The sequence below is a fragment of the Cervus elaphus genome, chromosome 8, assembly GCF_910594005.1.
Source record: "Cervus elaphus chromosome 8, mCerEla1.1, whole genome shotgun sequence".
Classification (NCBI taxonomy): Eukaryota; Metazoa; Chordata; class Mammalia; order Artiodactyla; family Cervidae; genus Cervus; species Cervus elaphus.
Window position 1 is genome coordinate 22310089 of NC_057822.1, and position 26998 is coordinate 22337086.

The 26998-nt window shown below is 41.0% G+C and overlaps 1 protein-coding gene across 8 annotated transcripts in view; it reads left to right on the forward strand.

Annotated features, from left to right (window-relative positions):
- The window catches only part of DOCK10 (dedicator of cytokinesis 10), a 297557-nt gene extending 274453 nt beyond the window's left edge, over positions 1–23104 (forward strand). For 5 of the 8 annotated variants that reach the window (XM_043909860.1, XM_043909859.1, XM_043909857.1 and 2 more), the window contains exons 48-57: positions 887–993; positions 2762–2884; positions 3005–3118; positions 11129–11275; positions 13390–13600; positions 15284–15474; positions 17322–17422; positions 18067–18205; positions 19473–19548; positions 22348–23104. In XM_043909860.1, the coding sequence (XP_043765795.1) occupies positions 887–993; positions 2762–2884; positions 3005–3118; positions 11129–11275; positions 13390–13600; positions 15284–15474; positions 17322–17422; positions 18067–18205; positions 19473–19548; positions 22348–22409 (1271 nt within the window). In that variant the 3' untranslated portion in view covers positions 22410–23104. The remainder of the gene's footprint in view (positions 1–886; positions 994–2761; positions 2885–3004; positions 3119–11128; positions 11276–13389; positions 13601–15283; positions 15475–17321; positions 17423–18066; positions 18206–19472; positions 19549–22347) is intronic. The other 3 variants (XM_043909862.1, XM_043909858.1, XM_043909863.1) reach the window with 1 other exon arrangement.
- Positions 23105–26998: the final 3894 nt, after the last annotated feature.

Consider the following 26998-nt stretch of genomic DNA (forward strand, 5'->3'; position numbering starts at 1 on the left):
AGTCACATAGCCAATGATCTGATTATTAAAAATGGAAATATCCACAAAAGTATTAATTATAATTTAAAATGCACTTGCTCCAAGGTAGGCAACTGCACTAAGTTCTGTGCTGTGGCAGTATGTCAATTAGTTGCTAACAAGGAGTCTATGAGTTAGATGCTATTATCCCCACCTGTTTACAGGTGATAGGACCTAAAGAAATTAGGCAATCTGCCCCAGATCCCCCTGGTTAGCTTGTGATGGGGCCACGTTCAAGGGCTGGTCTGTCACTCCAGACTGTGCTCTTAGCCTCTCATATTCCTTTAATGTTCTAATCTGACCCCTGTCTGGGCACATTACTCATTATCAACTATTTTCATATGCATCTGCAAAGTTCCATCTTTCTTAGTCTTGGTACCCATGAAGCTAAGAAATCTTGAAAAGTTTTCTAAATAATGCAAAAGAATGAAAGTTAGTGAGTACTGTGTATTGTCTTTAGAAGGCAGTGATGATAACCTGGTGTTTTCTCAAATACTAATGCTTTGAATCCTTTCAGCATCCTTGAGATTAGATATTAATGTCTCTGATTTAACAAACAAGGGATACAGACTCCAAAAAATTAATTAAACCAGAACATTGAAGTACATCAATCCACAAGCCTGTGTTCTGTCCATAATCCCATAATAGCTCCTTAGAGAAAGCAGGTCAGCTGAGAACAATACAAAAATTATAAAAAAGGGAAAACTGGTTGCCTGGCAGAGTATTTATCAACAGTCATAATCTAACCATCTCATTGATTATGTGAGTGTTATAACCAACACATGTAACATCATGAACAAAGTCACTATCTAATCCAAGCAGGATTTGGCTCAAATAATAATGTTGCATTTTCCTTTGTCCTCTTAAGGCATGTTCTCTATGGGCTGGCCAGCTTTTCTGAGCATTACACCAAATATTAAAGAAGAAGGGGCAATGAAAGAAGATTCCGGCATGCAAGACACACCATACAATGAGGTTAGATGAAAATTATCGAATATATTGTAATTGAGTAAGAAGATACATTGAATTGTAACATTAAACTTAAGTATGGAGGAGAAGATTTCATTCTGAAATCAAAGTTACCTTATAAAATGACTTAGGCAAAATAAAATGCAGGCTAAAATTAAGCTAGATTAATAGATGTCAGATTCCACTGATAAAGTACAATGGTCAATGAAAATTTAAAGTAACTTTTAATTCTCTAAGATGGACCCAAATATATACAATCAGCTATTCTACAAAATATAAAAGCTCTGGTCTTTTGGTAAATATGGTAAGGGATGCTGAAAATTTTTTGAGCTGGTCACATTTTTTAGTGCATTGGAAAATTTATTAACAAATAGACTTGAACAGAAAGTCTCACTAGTTTCTGCAGAAAACCTCCTGGTATGCAGACTACAGTTATTTTTCAAAAGAAGCTTTCCACCAGGAGTTACTTAGCAACAATTCAAGTGAAGAAAATAGACCTCCCCTCCTCAAGTAAATAAAATATTTCAAAAGCTAATTTTTATTCATAATATTACATAGGTTTAAAAAAGGATTCAGAAAACAAATCTTGAGGGAGATATTAAAGAAATCTTACATAAGGCTGTACAATAATTTAATGTATGTTGCAAATAGTAAATGTAACTACACATTTACATTAACTATTTCAAACCATTTAAAATCTTTTCTGAAAAGACACTGAAAACATTCCAACAGTATTATCCACTTGCTTTAGAAAGTATATAATTTGGTTCAGTTGAACATTTATTAAGCTCTCAGTATATGTGAGACATTGAGACAAAGATAAGTAAGGCAAATTTATTTGGGGAGACAAAGATAATAAGGCATAATCCCAGTTCTCAAAGAGTTTAGAATCTTGTGAAAGATAAACATCCTTCAGGGTTGGGGTAACCAGTCTAAGACCCAGTAACTAAATCTAGGCATCATCTACAGCTGCAGTTAAAAAGGGAGTAATTTTTTGCATGACAATAATTAGAATACAGATGATGGAACATAAATAAAAGCTCTGCAGACTTTTGCACTGGGTCTTGACATTTGCTAGGACTTAAAAAGTGTCAAATGAGAAACTAAGGTTCTCAAAGGAGCAGCAGCAACATCACAGGCAAAAGTGTGGAAATTACAAAGCATCCTAAGAATGGTGTGGTACCATCTGGTACAGCCAAAGTGCCAAGTCCATGCCAAGGTGCTGAAGGAGAGGGCCACTGAAAGGGAGGTTGGTACCTGATTCTGGACCTCCTTCAATGTCATGCTAGAGAGTTTAGGCAGCAGTTTGTAGGCACTGGAAAGGTTTGGGACAGTGGCAAGCTCATGATCAGGTTGATGTCTTTGGAAGAAAGATTACTAGAGAGCTACACACAGGACCAGTAGGACCAAACTGGAGAGGGGAAACAGGTTAGCTGCAAACTATTCCATAGTGTCTGGGAGTGAAGAAACAGGAGTTTGATCTAAGCCTGCGACTGTGGGAATGGAAAAAAAAAAAAAAACACTGACAGATCTGAATACTTTTCATAGATTTAAATTAGCAAGTTTGAGAGACTAATAAGGTTATGGAAAGAGGAGAATCCTAGAAGACACCACTGTACCTCCTGGGATGGATGTAACTGCCAGTTGCAAAGATGAGGAATGCAGAAATCCCACTATGAAAAAGATTGACAGTGCAATAGTTTTGAAAGCAAGTTTCAGGGGTGAGACACAGTCTTCATCGTGTAAAATCTCATTTTCATTTGGGGAATTGCAGAATATCCTGGTGGAGCAGCTGTATATGTGTGTGGAGTTTCTTTGGAAGTCTGAGAGATATGAGCTCATCGCTGATGTCAACAAACCCATCATTGCAGTCTTTGAGAAGCAGAGAGACTTCAAAGTAGGTGTTCTAAACCCAGGAGTTAGTTCAGATATCCTTCATTACACTGGAGAATTACTTAGGATTTTCTATTTTTTATGTTGGCATCATCTTCATGAAACTCTTTGTTTCTGTGTTCAGAAATTATCCGATCTTTACTACGATATTCATCGGTCATATCTGAAAGTTGCAGAGGTGGTGAATTCAGAGAAGCGACTCTTCGGTCGCTACTATCGTGTGGCATTTTATGGGCAGGTAAGTTTGCTACTAGTATGAGCTTTAATGTTGAGTAGTTGATTGCTGTCTTTCATTCTTAACAAGACATCTAACTATATGTGCCAAAGGACTCAGGGGGTGGGGTGAGGGTAGGAATATGTTTGGGTATATTTGAGTGCTTCTGTAGGTGTGAGGGTCTATATGTTTGGCCAGAGAAATGTACTAAATTGAAAAATAAATGAGCAGAGCCCTGCTTGTGTCCTAATACAGATCGTTAAAACAGTAGTTTTGAACTTCTTGGAGAAAGAGATCACTTCTTCTTCAGCACCCTCCTCCAGTTCTCCCCAAAACATCTAAATATAGGTTTGCATCATATTTGAAAGTGAAATTTAATTGATAAGCAATGCAACCCATAGCATTCCAGTAAATAAAAAGTTCCTAGGGGCTCTACCATATTAAAGCCATGAACCTTTGACTTATTTTCTTTTCTCCTACTTTCAAACCATCACTGCTTCTCAGCAGAAAGTGATCTGCTTGTTTTGTTTCTTATACTGCAGGTCAGTATCATTTCAAAGTGATTTTTCTCAGCTTACTGCATAAATAATGAACAAGATAGAAAATATTAGCTAGCCATAGCATTGGCCTAAAAGTAAAATGAACTTATGTTATATATTAATTATGAATGTCTCTGAGCAGTGCTTTAAGTGGGCGCCATCCTGTTTCTTTCCTGGAGGGCTTATAACCCCAAAGTATTTCAGCAGCCATATTTCAGACTATTACTTTCATGGAGAATCATTCCATCCCTTTGTTTTCAGTTGGAATGACTCCCAGCCCTCTGCCTTCCATTTTTTCCTCCCCTCATGTAAGGCACAGTTTCACATGGCTTCTTGTCCTCCTCAGTATCTTTTAAGGCTGCAGACAAAGGCATCAAATTCAGCATGGTCATTCTAGATCATTTACCACTGAAGTCTTTTGGAAGATATACATTATCCTGTAGTCACCAAAGGCAGCTTAAAAACTAAAATTTGAATTAATCAAGATAGCTGCTCTCTCCCTGGAAAGAAAAGTGTAGCCACTTACCATGAACAAATTAATCCAACATAGATTTCCCCCACTGCACAGGAGCATCATGACTGTGGATACAGTCTACAGAAAGAAGCTAAGTTTGCACATTTCGGAATTCCCTGGAAAAGAATCTGGACTATCTGAAGTGAGAGTGTGTATTGGGAGAGAAAAAGGTGGGAATCTGCAGGAGAGGAAGAGAGAGAAAAGGACATGATCTTTCAAATCAGCAGTAAACAAAGAACAAATAACTCTTGACTTTAGTGAAACCTTCGCAAGAAAAATGGCAGAAAACCCCATTAGGAAGGGAATGTGGGAGCTAAGAGATTGTAGGAGACAGACAAGGGTTTTCCAGGAATGGCCACAAACTAACTAAGCAGTACAGAAGTGACAAACAAGATGTGAGTTCTCAAATCTAGCAAACCTAGATTTGAGTCAACAACTGTTCAGGCGATCTTTCCAGTGAAAAAGTAATGAACTGCCATTAGTATTCTCTGGTCACAGAGACCAGAATGCCTACCTGATGATTTCTCCAACTGGCGTCTAAGATGCTGGTTACTAGACAGGTGGAAACGAAACAATTATGCTCCTTTCCAATGAGATTTTAATGCAGATGTTTACTTCTTTCTTCCTTTGGTCTTGAATGTTCCAGGCTGTGGTAAGTTCTCTCTTCTCTCCATTTGCATGCCCTAATAAGCCTCACACTTCCCTCCGTATGGTTTTACTGAACCTTAACTTTTTTGTGCCAAATGAACGTTCAGTACCAAGGTAAGATAATCCCACTTCCATTCATTTTGGAGTCATCCTGCATTTCTGGAACTAAATTGTGTTTATTCCAGTTATCTGAATTACAAAAATGTATACTTTGCTTTTCATATCTAATATCTTTCAGCACAGAGGTCAGTGTAGTGAAAAGCTATATACACACACATACGCACACAGCGAAACATGGGCACCACATGCTTGAAATATATGGATAGCAGACCTAACTGTTGGAACTTGCCTGCTCAGTTCAGGCCACCAGAGTTGCAGCTGGTTAAGAAGAGGGCAGTGGGCAGAATTTCAAAAGCTGTAGTGATGGCCATTGGTGGGTATCTTCTGGGGTCCTGAAAGGACTATGCCTTTTCCAAATAAAATGAGTATTGTGGAGAAATAGGACTCTCTTTAGTAGTGAGCTCTGAGCATTCTTAAAAGTGGTGGTATTAATTCCCAGTACAAATAATAAACAGTAAACTCAGTAAATCAGGTTAAGTCTCCTGAGATGCGAAAAAAATCTATGTAAAAAAATTGGAGGACAAGCCAAAGGCAGTAACATGACAATACCTAGAGATTTGTGACACAGGATTTTCCCTGTTGTTTTGAACTGTATGAACTTTCCCATATTCAACCATTTTTTACTTACAAAGATGGCAATTTCATGTGGCTCAAATAATTATTTTTGAAAAGAACTGGAAGTGAAAGTGTTCATAGCTCAGTTGTGTCTGACTCTTGGTGACCCCATGGACTGTAGCCCACCAGGCTCCACTGTCCATGAAATTCTCCAGCCTAGAATACTAGAGTGGGTAGCCACTCCCTTTTCCAGGGGATCTTCCCCACCCAGGGATCGAACCCAAGTCTCTTGCATTGCAGACAGATTCTTTACTGTCTGAGCCACCAGCGAAACCCAGCTGGCAAGGCAAATTCTTTCAATATTCACACATTGTCCACAGCTCTGCTTCTCTGACTAGTACATACTTTTTTGTAATTCTTTAAATCCCTTTGCCCATCCATACCATATCAGTATTTTCTACCTTCATTTGTAAATTTGGGGTCATGGGTCCTTAACTCACCTACTAAAAGAATACTTGAAAACCCCTCTAACTAAATAGACTGGGGGGGGGGGGGAAGGATGGGAGAGAGCTACTTTCAAATGTCCTAACCTTGTTCTTTTTGCAGATTTCTCAGTAAAGTGTGCTGACCGTCTACCTGACTATTTTGTGCGCTGCTAGTATTCTCAGTTGTCTTTGATTTGAAAGTCAAAGTGAGCTTAAAAAGCAAAGTGTCGTGTTAAATCTGCAGACCCAAGTACATGCCTGAACATGGTACTCTGTAAACTCACAGCCCAGCTGCCTTTGAACAAAGGAGAACTAATGGAGGTCATTGTGATAAACAGCCATTCTGATGACTCCTCAGTCACCGTTGTTCAAATGATACTCAGACACCCATCCCCAGACACCAAACGGAGAACATGGACTAGTGTGTTCAATGGCAGCAGACAGCGCACGTCACTTCATATTTGATGATAAAGAAATAACCGAATAGATTGGCACATACCTCGAACGTGTGCAGAATGAAAGGGCCAAAGATCTGAGAGAAAATCTTGACTATTTCACTAGCATAATCCCCATGGTCAGGCATAATTTCCTTTTCATGATAGTACCTTATATCCTTGTAAAATTCACTTTTTAATATTCAAACTGATGTCTCAAAATCATGCTGCAAGGATTATGGGAATACAATATGCGATCAGCTCGTTGCCTCCACAAAGGCCTTTGTGTAAATATTTTAGTGTCCCCTGTAGATGAGTGCTGTCTCTTTACAGGGTTGACTAGAGTAATGTTATGTCTGCAATGAGCCAGACCCTGGAAAAGAATTTGGAAACTGTTCTTTTGTGGCAAGAACTTTAAAAACGCAAGCCTTGCATAGCATGACTTTTGTAATCCAACACCTGGCATCATTGACTATGGAAATTTTACACAGAGCTGACTACATGAAACATCCCCCCAAGTGTCCCTGAAGTATTCATTTTCAGAGTAATGAATTGCCAGTAGTGATCAAACAAGCACTGTAATCAATGAAATCCTTAGGCTCTGGTATTTAGCATGAAAACAAGTACGTGAATGCTCATTGCATAACTTAAAACATCAGATGGCCCTGGGATGAAATGAGTGAAAGGCCTGGGGGAATTCGATTCTATTCATCAAAGGATTGATTCTGTCATTCCATGATTCTCAATCATGCCTACATGGGTATAGATACATTTTAAAATCTTGATAGAAAAGGGGATTGGGGGTCGAAGGGAAGAGCATTTGTATTGTGTACAACCATCACCTTCATGTCAGTGTATGATATACCCTTCTGGCTCCCCTATTATATGAAAGTCACTGAGAAATATGTATACTAATAATTGTGTTCATATTTCAGTTCATATTTCTGTGAAACCATTTCTCTGCATCTGTGAAGTTTTTCTTTTCTTAGTATTCAGCCTATTATGATTTTCTGACCCATCTTTTATACACTAGATTCCTCTTTGGATGCATTCCTCTGTGAACGTTGAATCAGTGGAATATAATAGCAGGGGCACTTATATGTGATGTCCCAATAATGATCTAGAGCTATTGCAGGATTCTGAAATACCTACCAAAACATCTAAGAAGAAGCCGGTGATTTTTGTTGTCAATTTGTTGAAGTATATTTTTATCATAACCTTGTTGCCTTGAAGTTTCATAATCTGTACATGTTAACTCTACTGATTCAAACTTCGAGTTTAACTAGGACACGTGCTGATTCTTAACCGCGGCAGATCAGGGGGTTGTTGCTGTGTAAAGTTGACACTTTAAAAAGTCAGACTAGCTAAGGAAATGCAGAGGTCACATTTCCTGATGCTTTGAAATGCACTTTTCTCATCACTTCGGAGCAAAAGCAAAAGAGAAACTGCCCCAAGGTTTTCTTCACCTTGTGTCCCTATCTATAAGTCAATTATTTCATGGACAGAGCATTAAACTTCCTTAAGATAGTGCCCTGTTCCTCACTGGGCTTTGCTTTGATGGTTTCCTTGGGTAAAAGGCAAGCTCACATCCTAGCCATTTTCAGAGCCGCCATTTCTCTGGCTCCAAAAGCTCTTACAAACCCTGGCAGACAGCAGATTAACATTCACTCTACCACACCAGCTCCTTTCTATTCATTTTATAAAATAGTCTCAATAGGTTTGTAACTCCATGTTCTATAAACACATTGATTAATTCTAATCAAAATTCTTTCTGATCAGTCACTTACCAAAATATCAAAATAAGCATCAATAGTCCATTTACAATAAGGAAAAGTGTAATTCCCAAGCAAGAGAACTTGAGTATATATTTTTAAGCACTCAAAACTCAGTTAAACTATTTACCTCATATTGTGTGTATATGTGTGTGCTCGGTATTGTGTGACTCTGCGACCCTATGGACTGTAACCCACCAGGCTCCTCTGTCCATGAGATTTTCCCAGCAAGAATGCTGGACTGGGTTGCCATTTTCTCTTCCAGGGATCTTCCCGACCCAGGGATCAAACCTGTATCTCCTGCATCTCTTGCATTGCAGGCGGATTCTTTGCCGCTGAACCACCAGGGAAGCCTTGCCTTATATTAGCCAGAACTCAAATTGCTTTGACAGTGTTTTCCTTTATTACTGTTCTCACTGTTATTCTCCTCTTCATATTCTCCTCTTCAATCACCGGTAGCCTATTGTGTCCTGGGCACCGTCCTTAGGGTCTCCTAAGTCTAAGTCTGTACTGTTTCCCATCCTCCAGACCAAGGAGTAAGAATGAAAGAAAGTCACAGGTCATGACCAAGGCCACAAAGGTCGTAGTGATGACAATAAAATACTGTTCTTACCACTCCTTTTCTGCTAACTCTGGACTCAGAAATTTGTTAGGGGAAAAATTCACAGTGAAAATGTTTCTTTGTGCTAGTTTTCACACCTTGATGAGAAAATCTTTTCCTGGAATTTGGAAACATTTTTCTCATTGAAATGGAAGTGGTAAATGTTGCTTGAGTTATTGCCCTGTGGGGATTCTGGTTGATGGCCTCCGAAGTCAGTTCTCTTTCATGTCAGTCTGTCAATTTTAGCCACTTACTTCTGACCTTGAATCAGACAAAACTCCATAAAGCATCAACAGAAAAAAATCTAGCAGGCTGGAAGTCATGTGGGATAGGGTCAGACCTCACTACCCCTGCAGAGTCCAGAAGAATGCTAAGGAGAGGCTTTTCATGCTTTTAACATCACACATCACAGTTTTAGCAGTCTGGAGTCAAGGTACTCACAGTCAGCTGTATTGGTCTTGAACATTTCTCAGAGAAACTGTTCAATAAAAACACCTGTACCAAAAGCAATGGAATCTTTTCCAACTATACTTGGAGCAAATACAAGTGCAAATACCTGCTTTTAAAATGTATGCTCTCTAAGAACTGCCTCATCCATCTGTTTATTCATGCAACTAACGTGCAGGGATGTCTCTCTTAAGACCAGGCACTGTGCTAAACATTGGACATGCCGCGTGGAACAAGACACATTCCTGCCTTTAAAAAAAGCCCAGAGTCGATTAGGGAAACAGCAAGGAAACAGGCGATTACCTGCTTAACAAGAACCGTGCTGGCGAATGTGCCTTGTTCCTTGTCGTCAGTCACAGCCCATTTATGATAGCAAGTACACTCTTCGTGATGGTCAAACACCAATGAAAGCACTCTGCAAGTATAAAACACCATACCGATGTTAAGTCGTAATCAGTATTCTTCGATCGCCTCACATTAGCTGTGAAAAAACAAAAACAGCATTGGAATATTTTCCCCAATTTTTTTATATAATGAGTATGTTTTTAATGGTCAAAAATGTAAAACAAGCCAAAAAAAAAAAAGTATAGCTGAGATATTTTATGACCTCTAGTATCTTCACTCAGCCCTTAAAATTTATTTCCTGGGCTTCCCTAGTGGTTCAGGGGTGAAGAATCCACCTGCCAATGCAGGAGACTCCATTCAATCCCTGATCTGGGAAGATCCCACCAGCCACAGGGCAACTAAACCCATGTGCCACAATTACTGAGCCCCCCTGCCCAACTACGGAAGCCCGCGTGCCCTAGAGCCCGTGCTTCGCAGATAGAGAAGTCACCACAGTGAGAAGCCCGTGATCACAGCTAAAGAGTAGCCCCAGCTCTGCTCAACTAGAGAAAAGCCCGTGCAGCCACAAAGACCCAACACTACCAATAAATTTTTTTTAAGTTACTTCCTTAGGGTAAACTCTGCAGTCAGAAGATTCCAGATGCATTCGGGTTCTTAACTGTAGACTTTCTCCAGTAGTCTGAGGCCACATGTATTCCACAGAAAAAAATGCCTCTGTGTCTCTTCAGTGAGAAAGAATTCTAAAGATTGCCTCCGTTATCCTCAAAGGACGCTTCCCTTCCCCAAACCAGATAAATAAATTAACAGAGCTTAAAACCTACTTGCTCCTATGACATAAAAATGATGACATGGTTAATCTACTACTTTCAGTCTTATGTGGTCTAGCTTTGCATGAATGTAAGCAGTCTATCAGTAAAGTGAGTTGAATGACGAAATTGCATACAGCCGAGTTGCATGGGGCCCCTCATGACATATTAATGTAAAATAATTTTTAAAGTAACAAAAAAAAAAAACAAATAAATAAATAAAGTAACAGTACTTGGGAGCATCACACAAGTAATTGCTGTTATGGCTTTTCATCTCAGAGGATGTGGGATGCACATCAACCCATTTAGATCCCTTCATGTGCCCCCATAGTGTTTCCTATGCTAGTTTCCAATACTTTCAGAAGAGTTGATTAAAAATGATACCGCTCTTTGAAAAAAAAAATACCAGAGTACTCCAGACTTTGTGTCCTACACCAAACTACCACAGGAGGGCATTCTTGCCCTAAAATATATGCAAGCAGGGATTACCAGTGATTTCTACTAATAGAGAAAAATATATGGAAGATACCTCTGGAGGTTCTTTGGTCTGACTGGGGAATATTTGCATTAATGACTGATTCTAACATGATATTTTGCTTTCTTCACTTGATTTTTCTCTGATTGTGAATTTTATAGGGAGCTAACCTGTGGCCTGGATGACAACCGAAAGACTGGCTGTATTATCTAAGTAAATGGTTTTTGTTTAGCTCATGACTTGCAGTTGGAGTTCTCTAGTAAAATTGGTGGTTCACTATATGTCTTCTGTAGGGATTTTTTGAAGAAGAAGAAGGCAAAGAGTATATTTATAAAGAGCCTAAGCTGACAGGTCTCTCTGAGATTTCTCAAAGACTGCTCAAGCTCTATGCAGATAAATTCGGAGCAGACAATGTGAAGATAATCCAGGACTCCAATAAGGTAGGAGACTATTTGTGCAGGTGCAAAGAACTGATTTCCTTTTCTCTTCACTACATTTATTAAAGTTTTAAATTTTTGCCTGACTATGCAAAGTAAACCACCTAAGCTATTTTGGTTGTTTGTTTATTGGTTGACTGATTGGTGATGGGAGGGAGAAAGTCCAAAACTTTGTACGTGTTTACTTGAGTAACTTTTAGGTAATCTTTAAAACAACTTACCAGCTCCTCCATCCCTCCCATGGTTTGTTTGCATTTGAATAGCAACCAAGGGGTTAAAGTGATTGGGCCCCATGATGGACTGGGAGAAAATAGCAAAAAATTATTTATTCAGTCATAGAGGTCTTCCTGGGTCATAAGAATTTTGAAATCTACCCTCTTGTGACAGTACCAGACTTGCCAATCCCATTGTACTAAGCTACAAATATCCAGCTAACTTCTTCCTGGCTCCAGAAAGCAAACACTTACATCCTCTAATGAGATTACTCAGAATCTTTCTAATACACTTTTATTCATTTAGCCAACCTTAATCGAATACCTACTGCATTCCAGGCCCAGAACTAGGAACTGGGGCAAACAGTCTCTTCCTTCCAGAGCCCACAGTTCACACGGGGCTAGGAAGGGGAGGATGTGTGCAAAGAGCTAGTAAATAGAGTGCAGTGAAGTACCATAGGAGGCAGCATCTACACCTCCAAGTCATACGGGGAACGCTCAGGGCTGGTGGCTCCCTGATCAGCTCATTCTCAGTTAGGATGCTTCACAGAGGGCGTGATGTTTGAGCTGCGGATTGTCAGGTGAGAGGTGAGAAGATATTTGCTGAAAGCAAAGGGTATCTGAGAAGCCAGCACATGCAATGATGGCGGGAATTTAGGGGAAGGTGTGTTTGAGGAATGGGAAGTCTTTGAAGCACAGATTGGATAGAAAAGTGTGACAGAAGATAGAGCTAGAGAAGATGGTTTGCACTCTATTGTATTGGCCTCTGTTGGGCTACAAAAAAGGTCCTTTATCCTTTTCCTCTTTTACAAAGCTGGTATTTAGAAGGGTCTGGATATAAAATTAGATTGCTGGATCTGAGCGGAAGTTGTTAAAAACGTGTTCATCATTCTTAACTTGAAAGGTGCAGGCTCCTTCCCCATAGAGAGGGACAGAACTCGAACCACTGTCATGGTGGCCCTCCTACATGGAAAGTAGAGGCAGCTCCTAGTGGTGAGAGAAATGCCAAATTTGGTGTCAGAACAGCTGGAGTCTTCATTCCGCCGTGCTGCCCCTTAGCAGCTGGTGATCCATCCTGGAGAGGTTGGATGGTCACTCTGAGTCTCCATCTTTTAATCTGTAAAAATGGTTACAATTATATCCATCCTACAGTAGCATTGCAAGTTAATTCACAAGCCTCCTCAAATCTCTTCAATTAGATAAGCAGTGGATGGGTGAACGGATGGAGAAAGTTGGAAGAAGTTTAAAAACTCTTCAAGAAATCATTAGAAAAGAGGCAGGGAGCAGGGAGGACCTTTCGCCTGCTTTCCATGCTATTTGTCAAGCCTATTCACCAAGGCAGAGTTAATTCAAAAAGTTATATAGAATAACTTGTTGCAGATTAGAGAAGACAAGAAATTGAAAAGAAAAAGGTTTGCAATCCCGTGACAAGTTATCAGTTAATCTTCTAAACCAATGAGGAACCTCCTAACACATTACAAGCCTGTAGCTCATGACTCCAGTCTAGGTACATGGCTAATTGTAGAGGAAAAAAAGAGATATATTTCCACTCTTAACACTCTTGATTCAAGCCAAAGATGAAGATGTTGAATACAGAAAAGAAAGAAAATAAAAGATTAAATAATATGGCATAGCCAAGTGCTTTTATTTCAGAGCCCCAGGGACTTAGCACACTGGCTCCGATTTGCTCTCTGTCACCATCTGGCTGCTTGACCACAGTCCAGCCAGTTACTCTTTCTGCAGTTTCCATTCACCCAGCCCTCAGATGATGTCATTGGCCATTTTCATCCAAGGGAAAAGGGACGGCTCAGGACGCCAAGCCGCAGGGGTTCTGGGCTCCCCACCTTTCTTCCAGGAGTACCCCAGGCCCACCACTCTTTCTCTGCCCACAATGTGTTAAAACAGGTGAACCCCAAGGATTTGGACCCCAAATACGCCTACATCCAGGTGACTTATGTCACGCCATTCTTTGAGGAAAAAGAAATAGAAGACCGGAAGACGGACTTCGAGATGCACCACAATATCAACCGCTTCGTCTTTGAGACGCCCTTCACGTTGTCGGGCAAGAAGCATGGTGGCGTGGAGGAGCAGTGCAAGCGGAGGACCGTCCTGACAAGTAGGTGCCGGTCCCCAAGTGCGTGTCCCCCTGCAGGGTCCTGGGTTAGGCTGGACTCGGAAATCAAGACAATTCAACCTTGGAGCGTGCCTTCATTCATGCTAAGTCGCTTCAGTCGAGTCCAACTCTGTGCAACCCTATGGACTGTAGCCCGCCAGGCTCCTTTGTCCCTGGGATTCTCCAGGCAAGAATACTGGAGTGGGTTGCCATGCCCTCGTCCAGGGGATCTTCCCAACCCAGGGATCGAACCCAGATCTCTTACCTCTCCTGCACTGGCAGGCAGATTCTTTACTGCTAGTGCCGCCTGGGAAGCCCCTCAATCTTGCAGACAAGGACCCAACCTGTGCTAACTTGGAAATGTTTGCCAGGAAGCCCAGAGTTCCTCGTATCCCTTCTCTTTGGAAACAAGAGACCCTTGACAAGTCAGCCAAAACAGAAACTGTCATAGAGTTAAAGTCACTTTATCCACCACTTCCGTTTAGATCTTCCAGTGGTGATGGTCATGGTGTCTTGGGGAAGGCACTCTGAGCATTCCTCTCCTCTCTCCCTGAATCTGCCCTCAGTTATTGCAGAGTCAACTGCTCTCAGAATTGTGTGCTTTAGGGCAAGATTCTAAACCACTCTGGAATTCAGGTTTCTCATCTGTGAAACGGATGCAGAGGGTTTTCCTCCACCATCCCTTCCATACTATCTAGATCTATTCTGTGAGCTGGTCATCCTTTCCACAGACATTCAATAAATGCTTATGGGTGTCGGACAGTGTTCTGAGAATTCAAATAGATAAAACACAATTCTTGCCTTCAAGGCACTCACTGTCTGATAGGAAAAAGAGCCAAGTAAAGCAAGAATTTTAGGTGAACCCAGCATGAGAAATGAAGTGGGAACACCCCAGAGGGGAACTTAAGGCAGACTCGGGTCGTGGGAAATGAACACAGGCATCTGAATGAATGGGACCCAAGGCATCTTCAGAGGTGAGCAGTCCTGGGTTTTGCAGTAGGTACGTGGCTAGCAGCCACTTCCAAACTATGAGAAAACACTCACCTTCAGTAAACTTTACCAGAACTTTTGTAATAAAAAAAGAAACTAGAACAAAGTTATTATAGTATATGCTTGTTGTTGTTTAGTCGCTAAGTCATGTCCAACTCTTTTGTGACTCCACAAGGCTCCTCTGTCCATGGGATTTCCCAGGCAAGAATACTGGAGTGGGTTGCCATTTCCTTCTCCAGGGGATCTTCCCAACCCAGGGGCTCAACCTGCATCTCCCGCATTGCAGGCAGATTCTTTACCTGAGCCACTGGGGAAGCCCCATAGTACGTGCTGTCCAGTATCTATTTAAGCATTCTTTATTGTGGTTCAATGTAGTTTTTATTTGAACTACAAGTTGTGGTGGAAACTATCATCTTTTCTGTGTTTAGAGACTCTGAAGGTCTAGTCAAGCCTTGGCAATGAGGAGATGTTGCTAGTGAAGTGGGGAAGAACTTTTGCCAGGCAAAAGTAGCTGGGAGAAAAGTAAGAGGTGTGTGAGAGCTTGGCACATGGGAGAAAAATAGCTCACATACACGGAAAACGTGCAGGATAGAACGCTCTGAGTGCAAAGACTCAGGGTCATCCTGACCTTCAGGGGAACCCGTGACTTTTCACTAGCCCTTGACCTTGAAATGCTCTCGTATTGCTTTTGTGCAGCGAGTCACTTGTTCCCCTACGTGAAGAAGAGGATACAGGTCGTTAGCCAGTCGAGCACAGAACTGAATCCCATTGAAGTGGCGATTGACGAGATGTCCAAGAAAGTTTCCGAGCTGAATCAGCTTTGCACAATGGAAGAGGTGGACATGATCAGACTGCAGCTCAAACTCCAAGGCAGTGTCAGTGTCAAGGTGAGCGTCACCCGGAGCTGAGATGCACATGGTCAGTGGAACCTGGTACCAAAGTGATGCCCCTTGGAATTCTTTGACAAAGAGTATAAGAGACATTTTTCTGTTTTTTATACCACCCAACACCTTTATCTGAATCTTTAAAATGTTGTTTCCTTGTGGAGGTTCATTAGTGGTGTCAAACACCTAGAGATAAAATCTTTCTTATTTTTAGCTAAAATAAAACTTCTTTTTTTTCAACTCTCCTTTCCCATCTTCTCTAGATAAACTGTGTTCTGTATTCGAAATTCTAACAAATGAATTAATGAATGAATTAGCATGGCTTTGTTAAATCTGTCATGAACAGACTTATAAAATTGTCCAAAAACAAAAATGTTTAAATGTTTATTCATTCATAAATGTGCATCAGTATTTATCTGTCAAGGTCCTGAGAGGAAGCAGATGGCTTGTTCACAGTGAGGAATTGAAGAAAATATAATTAAATAGACTCTTTGAGAATGTATAAGCAGTATTTAGGGAAACCAAAGAGGGTAGGCACTGGGGCATAAGACTGAGGGACTATCACCCTCCCCAAACCTGAAGACTTTGGGGAGAGAAGAGTTAGTGGAAGAAGAGAGAGAGCCGAGAGCCAACTCATGATAGACAGACACAGTTTCTGCTAGGGAATTGCAAGGAGGAAGCCATGGGCCTAAATACTCTGACAGGGCTGAGACTAGGGTGCAGTGAGCGCGGCATTTCCCTTGGGCACAAAATTAAGGGAGCATCAGAAAATTCAGTAATCAAGATAAAATAATACTTTAATGCTCCATTTCTAAAAATCAAAAGTAACTTCACAAAACCATATTGAACGAAGTATTAAAATTTTCAATAAAGGCAGGCCAGTGCCACGCTGGAGGCTGAGGCAAAAGGAAAACTCAGTACCGTTGATCTTGATGCTGACCTGGCTCTCCTCTTCCCTGCCCACCTCTTGTCTGTAAGCCCATGGCTGACTCAATGATAATAATTTCTTTAAAGCCAGAAGGCAGAAGAGCCATTGTTACACTCCAGATGGGACAGCTTCCCTCAGCACATGGCTGAGCAGAGGAAGGTTGAGAGGGATCCAAAGAAACTAAGGAAAGTCCTCTGTGCCGTTTGCCCTCTCTACCACACTGGCAGTAGCTGGTGAGCAAAGCCATCTGAAGATGCCTCAAATACAGCCTTGGCTTCCTTCTCCTTTCACCTCATTCCTTCCCAGCCCCACCATCATAGGCAAAGATCATAAGCTCTAAAGAACGCAAACCCCTTCACTAACGAGAGCCTATGCATGCTTGTGAGCATGATCAGGGCCTGGCATTGTGCCTTCATTCAGCAAATCTAGAAAGTCCCTTCCTGGACCAGAATCTGCCAGACTGTCCAGCGAGACACGATAAAACAGTGGTTCCCAGCGCGATGCCGAGATCACGACCACTGTGGAATGTCTCTTATTAGTAGCTGTGTGTTTGCTTGAATGTTTATAGGGGGAAAAACAAACATTTGACTTCACAGGTGTTAAATTTATATAAGTAGATAAAGATAAGTCTAGTTTTCAGAGTTATTAAGAAAATAACAGTGCTTGCAGAATTTGCAGATACAGCAAAAATGTGACATGATGGCCACATGACTGAAGTTTAGGAAGGATGGTAATGAAGTGTGGAGTTCAGATGCGTCCTTTAGTAGCTCACTGACTGGTCTAGAGACAGCAGATAAGACAGATACAAGGGGATGTGAGAGAATTAGGGGGGCCACACGATGGAGGCTCCTCTTTCTAGCCATGGAGAGGACTCCATGGAGGAGGTATTACCATTCTTAGCCAATTCTCTTCTCCCCAATAGGTTAATGCCGGACCAATGGCCTATGCACGGGCTTTTCTTGAAGAAACCAATGCAAAGAAATACCCTGACAACCAAGTAAAGCTTTTGAAGGAAATCTTCAGGTGAGACTTTCTCTGTTGAGTGGTTCTTCCTTGAATTCCTTCAGACAGGGCATTATGAATGAATGCCCCCAGGGAGCCACCTGACCGTTCCTCTTCAACCTTCATCTCCATAGCCTAGTTTATCAGCAGCCTGACTTCAAGTTGCCACTTTCTTATTTTGTTTTCTTTTAATATTTATGTATTTGGCCACATCAGGTTTTAGTTGAGGATCCTCGCATATGCAGGATCTTTCCTTGGGATGCACAAGCTCTCTAGTTGTGGCATGTGGGCTTCCTTGCCCCACGTATATGTGGAATCTTAGTTTGCCTGACCAAGGATCAAACCCACCTCCTCTGCATTGCAAGACAAATTCTTAACCCTTGGATCACCAGGGAAGTCTCTAAACTGCCACTTTCTGAAAATGAAAGAAAGTGAAAGTCACTCAGTGGTATCGAACTCTTTGCGACTTCACGGACTATACACTCCATGGAACTCTCCAGGCCAGAGTACTGGAGTGGGTAGTCTTTCCCTTCTCCAGGGGATCTTCCCAAGCCAGGGATCAAACCCAGGTTTCCCACATTGCAGGCAGATTCTTTACCAGTTGATCCACCAGGGAAGCCACTTTCTAGGGTTGCTTGTTAATTTGCTTATTGCCGTCACTAAAGGCAATTTGCAGATGCGTGTGGCCAGGCCCTGGATGTGAATGAGCGCCTCATCAAGGAGGACCAGCTGGAGTACCAGGAGGAACTGAGGTCCCATTACAAGGACATGCTCAGCGAGCTCTCGGCAATCATGAATGAGCAGGTGAGGCTTTCCCCATCCGTGCATAGGAAGTGCCCATTTTGTCCCCCATGCCACAAAGACTGGAAAGAGTCTCTTTCTTTTCCTGCTACTGAAATCCCTGCACTTTCACAGACACCTTGTTGCTGAGCCGTTCTCTCCCCTGCATGCATCACCTCTTGACTCAAAGGAGAGAGATCAGGTTGGAGAAAAATCTGTAGAAAAAGATGAGAACCCAGATGCTTTCCAGTTTTCAGAGACATTTATCCAAACCAGATGTGTGTTGGTTTTCTAGCACAGATGACGCCTAATTAGACACCAAGAGCGCTCGGTGACGTTCCTGCTCGAGTTTATTACCACGCCCCTTGCCCCTGATTCAAGACCTCAGAAGCCCCAGGCTGGGATGTGCAGTTCCACAGTGCTGCCACTAGGGGTCTCTGCACCATTCTCAGGAAGAAGGCGGGAACTTTCTTGGTCAAGGTTGCCTCTACAGGGGCTGAGCCTCTGGAAGATATGCAGATTGGGATAAACGTAACCCTCCATCCCACAAGCAAGTCACTCATGAGTTCAGTATGTTCCGTAAGACTGCACAAAATGTGGGCTTTCAATAATCACTGCTTTTGGGGGTATTGAGAATCAAGTGATCAAAACCAAGTTCAGTTTGTTTGGGCCTACTTGCAGCATCCATCAGCCCTCACACTCCACCTGAACGTCTCTTCACCCATGGTCCCTTCAAGGAGTTAGTTGTGTTCTCTACAGAATAACTGAGGGGGAGAACTTGAGCTAACCTCCCAATAGTGCCTCATGCATGGTAGCCATTCATTAAGTATTAATTCCTTCTCCTTTCCTGAAATGGAAAATAGTGTTTAGTGTTATTAATAAGTAACACTGTCACAAAACATGAAATGTGTTATACCCTTCTTTTATTCTAATTAAATTTCCCATTTTTTTTTCTCTTTTCCATCTCCTTCTACCCACATTTTAAGTTCTCTATAGCAGCTAGAGAAAGAAATGGTTATTTGACTTATGTTGCAAAGGAAAAAATCTCCCTGGATAGGATTTCTAGTGGAGAAAGTGTTGGTTTGGAATTGTTAAGGGGTGATGGGAATTAAATACTCAGGAGTGATGCCTTAACAGATGGGGAAATCATAAATCTGAGAGTGAAATAAAAAGAACAAGGAATGGATCTGTACATTGGAAAAGATGACAAAGAAATGCTTGTTTCCAACTGTAAATTGCATCTGACCTTGAAACTTTGGGCAAAAATGCTTTTCTCTTTTTTTCCTGGCAGCTCTGTCGCGGTCCATGTTTATACAGCTTCTGTTCCTCTGTGTCTAGTATTTCCCTCAGTACTGTAAGCAAAAGTGGTATGTTTTTCTTTCCTTATGTCTACTCTGTCCTTTGTGGCCTTCTGGTCTACCTGTTCATTTTCCCCAGACACCTCCATAGTCACAAGTGTTCTCTAAATGCTTATTTAATTAAATCAACTTTACTTCCATTTCAAGGTAGGTCAATATTAAAATAAAAAGCCTATTAAAATCAAAAAGCTAATTAACAACTTAGCATTTAAAAGAAAAATATATATCCTATCAACTTCTAAAATATATTTGAGCTCATTTGTATCCAAAATGAAGATTCATTATATCTCAAAAAAAAAAAAAAACCAGTACAGAGACAGCAACCAGGTGATTTAGAGGAAGGAAAATAAGTTTTTTTCTAGAAACCTTTTGCTAAGAGAAGCAGAATTTGACTCTGGGCTTCCTAGAAACTGACGTAAAGAAACTAATGGATTACACAGGTCTTGTTATTTAGCAAAAGAAATAGATCTGTTGGCAGGAAAGATAAACTTTCTCCTGTTCCTGAGCCTCTATAGCGATTTGTCACATAGGTTTTATATATGGACAATGACTACAGTGTTCGTGATATCCTCAAAAAAAAAAAAAAAGACAGTTGTCCTTAAAAATGTCTTGCTCTATTATATGGCCATTCCACATTTCCATCTTAGATTAAAATGAGGAAAAAATACTCACTTCTAACTCTGAAGAGGAGATTCTAGAAGAGGCACTATTTAATAGATAATTATCAACCATAAGTTTAAGTTAACCATAGCAAAACTATGTCTTCTGAAGCAAAATAAGCTGTCTTTATGACAAATATTGATAAGTGTCTGAGTTGGTTGTAATGTCAGAAATAGCAAAAGATAGGGTCCTTAAAGTCCAAAGTAGTTTTAAAAAGTGGGTGTAAATCTCAATCCAGATTTATAACAAAAAATGTTTGCTCCTTTCCTCAATATTTTTACTAAAAAGGCATTTGACCCTAATGTTTGGGTTGGCACTCTAGTAGAGTGAAGGGTAGTCAGATTTTAGCATAATCCTATAATGCATGAATACCTTTACATACCTCGATACTCATCCATGTATTTTGGAAACAAATACAGGTATAATTACAGTGAAGAGAGGAATTCTGCCATTAAACTTGTTAACAATAGAAGCAGAGTTAGGATGAATAGACAAGACATAGAAAGACAGAAATCAAATTGTTGCAGTTTATTCCAAGAGTGTCCAGAAAAGTCTAAGGTAAAAGGCAAATACTAAAGCCACTGCTTAATGAAATAACCTTCAATATAAGGAGTGGGATGGAGCGGGATGAAATAGACACTCATGTGTAAAAATGGAGATGTGGACATGGAGCTGCTAAAGTGACAAGCAGGCGGTAATTACCTTTTCAGACAGCCAGGATGCCAAGCTATTTTATAAATGGCCAAAAACCATAAAAGCCTCCTTTGATGGAGGCCAAAGTAATACATATAACTATTGGATGAAACATAAGATGCTGATTTGCTGTCTGTTTCAACGTTTAAAAGGATGACAGCATAGTGAAGTCAACGCTGGTAATGGATAGCAAATATAAAAAAAAAAAACAGGTGAGGGAACGCATCTATTCTGTTAAGGAGCCAAGCAGGCGAGATCCAAAGGCATGTTGCTTTTTGAGTTTCAGATACATTGCTTGCCAATGTATTTAAACAGAACTTGTGATTCTGATCATAAGGAGAACTTGTTGGTAGTATAAGGGACATGGATGCTATGGGGACAGAGAAGCCATTCTCTCCTGGAAAAGCAGTACAGCCAAAGCCTGGTAATGTGTAAAGTTACTGAGAAAACCAGGAATTTTAAATATTCATTAAGCCTCTTCTGCACCAAGGTTTTAGAGGTGCCTGGGGTATCTGGTATTGTTATTGTGTTCGCATATCATTAGTTGAACAGATCTGACAGGGAAGGGCATATTAACATTATTTTCAAAAGTAAAATCAGGTCAAGCTATATATTTTTTTCCCTCCTATTTCTATTAATTCAAACATTTAAATGAGGCTTCAGATGTTTTCTTGAGGGGCAGATTTTGACAATACTTATTATGACCTTTGCAAATAAAATAAATTTCCAGAATTACTCAAACACATCCGTAAGATTCATTCACATTTAAAAACATATCTGATAGTTGAAGAGAATTAGGAAACTACTTTAAAGCCGGTCAGCATGGCTGAGATGTAGGCTGGGGGAAAAAAGCTCTTCAGATTATACAGAGTGAAGTAAGTGAGAAAGAAAAACGCCAATACAGTATATTAGCGCATGTAAATGGAATTTAGAAAGATGGTATCGATGACCCTATATGCAAGACAGCAGAAGAGACCCAAATATAAAGAACAGACTTTTGGACTCTGGGAAAAGGCGAGGGTGGGATGATTTGAGAGAATAGCATTGAAACATGTATATTACCATGTGTGAAATAGATGACCAGTCCAAGTTCGATGCATGTAACAGGGCACTCAACGCCGGTGCTCTGGGACAACCTGAGGGATGGGACCGGGAGGGAGGCGGGAGGGGGGTTCAGGATGGGGGACACATGTACACCCATGGCTGATTCATGTCAGTGTATGGCAAAAACCACTACAATATTATAAAGTAATTAGCCTCCAATTAAAATAAATTAATTTTTTAAAAATCTCAAAGAAGTTTGATAAGGGCATTTTCAAAATTTGCTGGTTCCTTGTGGGGGAATTTTTTTTAAAAAATCAGTGTTCTGGGCTTTGCTTTTGTATTTGAAGTTATTAACACAGACCTCTCTATTATTGTTTTGTTTTGTCGCGTTGTGTTTTGTCCTGTCTCAAGATTACCTACCGGGACGACCCATCAAAGCGAGGAGTGGAGCGAACTTGCACTCGAGTAATTAACAAGGCGGCTCCCTCTCTGCCCGCGGTCTCTGTCTCACCCAGTGGAGAAGTTTGAGAAGTCCACAGCATCGGACACTCCTCCTTCAAGGGAACTGTCTGAATTTGCAGCTAATCTCGGGGAAGAGAAAGATAACATTTAATTTATTTGAAGTTTTTATGGTGGTGTTCATATTGTTTTTTACCTCGCTAGCTTGAGAATTTTGCCAGCCTCCAGATTTGCACATTTCTTACAATTTTTTTTTCCTTTGAGTGACATCGATCAAGCCAAGCTGAATATTTGCTATGAAATTCCAATGAATGTGTAATTCAAAAGCTGACTGTAAGTCTGCTGTCGGTCACATTATGTTCAATAGCCAGTCCTCGCACACATATTTTAAAGGTCAAAGTGAATGTTTTTGTAACATTTAAGCATATTTCAGATGTAAATAGAAGATTGTAAAATATATGGTTTTTACCAAATTTAAAAGAGCCTTTTTAGGTATTACTTATGACAGTGCTAAAATTATATGAGTAACATTTCAGATACTGTTGTATTAAAATATTTGTGTATGTGTACAAAAGTGTTGATAAATACTAATCTTTAAAGTTTGTGGAGTTTCTTTCTTTGTAATATATGTGCTCTTAAAAGCAATGAGATGTGAAATTATGGAAGCCTTTTGTTGTTCATAGAAATAAAAAAATACAATTACTTTGCATTTGGTTCCCTCTTGAAGAGTGGGAGAGTTGCCACTAAAAGTGGTTCATGGGACTGGGCAGCTGCTGAATGCAATCCTACTTATGATTTATGATGCCTTAGCAAGAAGTCAGGACAAGGACTTGAACCTCAGCTGGACAAAGATTCAAAGATCAACTAGACAGACCAGGGTTTTCCAATCCCAAGAGATAACTAGACTGATTTGAAGAAGATATGTTGAGTCAGAATCTTAAGGGTTACAGTAATTTTTAGGACTCTGCACAAATATTCCATTCTATAAATCTGTGGTGGGATTGCACTTCCGTAACTTTTTTTTTTTTTTGGTGGCACTGGGTCTTTGTTGCTTTGCACTGGCTTTCTCTAGTTGCAGGAAGAAGCAGGGTCTACTCTGATACAGTCCACAGGCTTCTCATTGCACTGGCTTCTCTTGTTGTGGAGCATAGGCTCTAGGCAAGCAGGCTTCAGTAGTTGCAGCACATGGGCTCAGTAGCTCACCAGCTTACTTACTCCACAGCATATGGAATCTTCCCAGTCCAGGGATTGAACCTGTGTCCCTTGCATTGGCAGGCAGATTCTAATCCACTGTGCCACCAGGGAAGTCCTTGTGCCTTTTCTGAAGCTAGACTTGACCACTCTTTAGCCATTGAAATGTCAACCAGTCCAAGTCCTGCTTGCTTGACTACACATACACCCTGCACTAGACCCACAATGTTCTACTCACTTAAAACCAAAGCAAGGGCTTTGCTGATGGTCCAGTCGTTAAGAATCTGCCTGCCAATGCAGAGGATCTTCATGACCCAGGGATTGAACCCGGGCCTCCCACATTGCAGGCAGATTCTTTATAGTCTCAGCCCCCAGGGAAGCCCCCACCACATAAACCCAGCCCGTATGCATCAGGACTCAGCTGAATTCACACCTGTGGTGGCCACTGTGTTAGGACCCCCAGAGCCACCTTTCAGGGCTGAGACTTCTGTTCCCCCAGCAGCCGGCTCTCTAGGAAACTCACGCTCAACAACTGGTTGATGGCAGGAAGGGCAAAGGCCTGGCCTCATTGTCCCAATTCAAGATGACTCTAAATGGCCATCCAGGCTCCCCAGCTCTGACCTGAGAGCAACCTGAGACTACATCACAGTTCATCTCCTCCTCTCCACAAATCCTTTGAAAAGGATTCTGAGGAGACATGGACTCCCAGCACATTTCCTGCATATAACTCTCCACATCAGAGTCTGTTTCTTGGGGGAACAGATCAAGTCAAGAGTTTTTCCAGACGCTTTGCTCACGTGGATTTCTAATTCCCTGTCCTGTCTTAACACATACACCCATGTCATCCATTTTTCTCCCCTTGATTATGTTGTCAGTTATCATTTCACATGTCTGTGTGTTTTTTCCAACCATGTCAGGGCCGGCTTGAAGGAAGATTATGTCTCGATCTTCTCTGCAGTCTTGGCAAATCAATTTATTGCCCTGAACTTCAGAGTTTTGGAGTCATTTCTCAAAGTTGTGTTGGAATGGAGCTGTTCCAGAGAAAATCCTAGGGCAGGGACAGGGGAGCCAAAGGGGGACAAGTAGACTGTGGGAGGGTGGATTTGGAGCTAGAAGTCACTGTCGGAACAAGTGTCCGTGAATCTCTTCTATAAGGAGGTGTACATTTTTTTTAAGTAATCAGCATTGACTGGTTTTGGTTTCTTTTCAGTTCTCAGCCTTAGCAGGGTTTTGCCACTGAAGTATTTGGCACTGGATACGTACATCTGTGGAGCAAACTCAGGCAGCATTGTTAACAAGATGATCTTCTCATTTGGAAGCTACCCAGCTCCTCTCTGCTCCCAGCTCCTCTGTATCTTCGTGCCTCCCCACCACCCAGTGACCTAATGTCGCCTCTCCCCAGCCCCTGCTCCAGCCCTCCACCCAGTCTTGTCTTCCTCAAGCAGAATCCCCACCCCTTCTCCATCTGTGTTTGTGTTGCTTCCAAATGGATTCCAGTTCAAATACCAACTTCAGTCAAAACGAAGCTGTTGGGAATTCTCTGGTGGTGCAGTGGTTAGAACTCAGAGTTTTCACTGCCAAGGGATTGGGTTCCATCCGTGGTCAGAAGACTAAGATCCCACAAGGCACTGGATTGAGGATTATGTGAGACCACCTCTAGTCCCAGAAGCTATGGGCAATTGGCCAGGTGCTGGTCAGGTGAGTTAGCAGTGCTGTGCTGTGATTTTCCCATTCCCATGTGAAACCTGCTGGAACACTAACACCAAGTTGCCTCAAACTGTTGATCCAACGACTGATCGAAGGAAAAAGTGGTATGGTTTCCTGGGGAAATTGGTATCCTCAGAGGACAATCTTTCACTCAAAAGAATTAATTTTGAATTGATGAAATTTTAGGTCTTTGGATAATCTTCCAGTAAAGTTCTTCCTCAACCCCCATCCCTCTCCACCATCTCACTAAACTAGCCATCATCTCTATCTAGGATATTCAGTTAAATTGCATCTAAGTGAAGAAATAAATGTGTTACAAAGAGCCACACCTGGTTAACATCTGAAGTCTCAGATATGTTCTTGGGCCAATCACTTTAACTGTCTGAGAGAGGGCCATGATTGCTACTGAACAAGTGGTTCTGAAAATTAATGCAAAAAACAGCCATTTTTTGGTACTTTGTAGAGTGGTGTACATAGACAGCATATGTTCATTGAAATTTTTCAGTTAGCAATCCTACCAGGTCACCCTATTTTCCCACATCATTCCAAAACAATCAGCATCTGATTCTTCTGATTCTCAAACAACAATCAAGGTCTGATGGCTGCTAAGAGAGCCACATGTGTATAATGTGAAGAGGAGAATTCTGATAATGTGAGAAAGTTTGTCTGGGATCTTGAATTTTCTAAGGGTAAGAAGAAGTTTAAGAAGAGCTAAGAGTTGGCATCTGAGAACTCTCTAGGAGTGTCCTTTGCAGCTCTGCCCTGGTTATGTGCTGAGATTTAACAAGAAAATGCACGGTCTACTTTAGACAAAGAGTCCCATCCCAACCAGAAGTACCTTTGCCTGTGATGGAACAGGATAAGTGTCAAATTACTTAAAAGTACATGAGAGGAAGTGCTATGAAGAGAGAACAGATAGGCAGATATATATATATATATGTGTTTGGGTTCAGAACACGGATGAGTAAAGTGTTCCAGGTGAATAATGGAGATGGGGAGACACTAGTAAGATAAAGAAATCCCCATGAAAGCTCTAAACGCCTTTGCCTTCCCCTTGCCCCATGACATTCCTGTAGGGAATGCATGTGGTCGGGGAGGGGAGGAAAGAGAAGAGTAATTTGATGGAGAGATCATAAATCACAAATCTCAAGAGAGATGCTACAGTGAGCACATAAAGTTGATCTGAGAGGGATAAGGAGGGAGAGATAAATCAAAACATGCCCAAATGGGGTTCACGAAGGTCATTTGGAGAAGGTAATGGTGACTGAGCCTGAGTAATTGAGCAAAGGTTTACAAAGAATAGCTTTAAATAATACTAATGTCAAGGATTCTCCAGAGGAATCTGCTTGCAATTTTCTTACATCATTAATATTAATACCCAACTATAAAGCCATTGTTTCTTGGATTTATTCCTAATGTATAAAGAATATTTGTATTTAAAAGCTCATGACTTTCTTTGTATTTCATCAAAAGCCACACAACTGTAACTACTAAATCCAGGGTAGGTGGACGTTTCTAAAGTTATAAATAAGACAGTGTGCTATTTGCAGGATATTTTATTGAACAGAATGGCCCGAGAATAAGGAAGTCTGTTTCATAATACTTGCATGAAATTTAGAGGATTCCTTTAGATTTCTATGAGACTTCCCTTATGCCATATTATTTTTCCCTTTGGATTAGCAATTATTTTAAGAAATAAAGAATA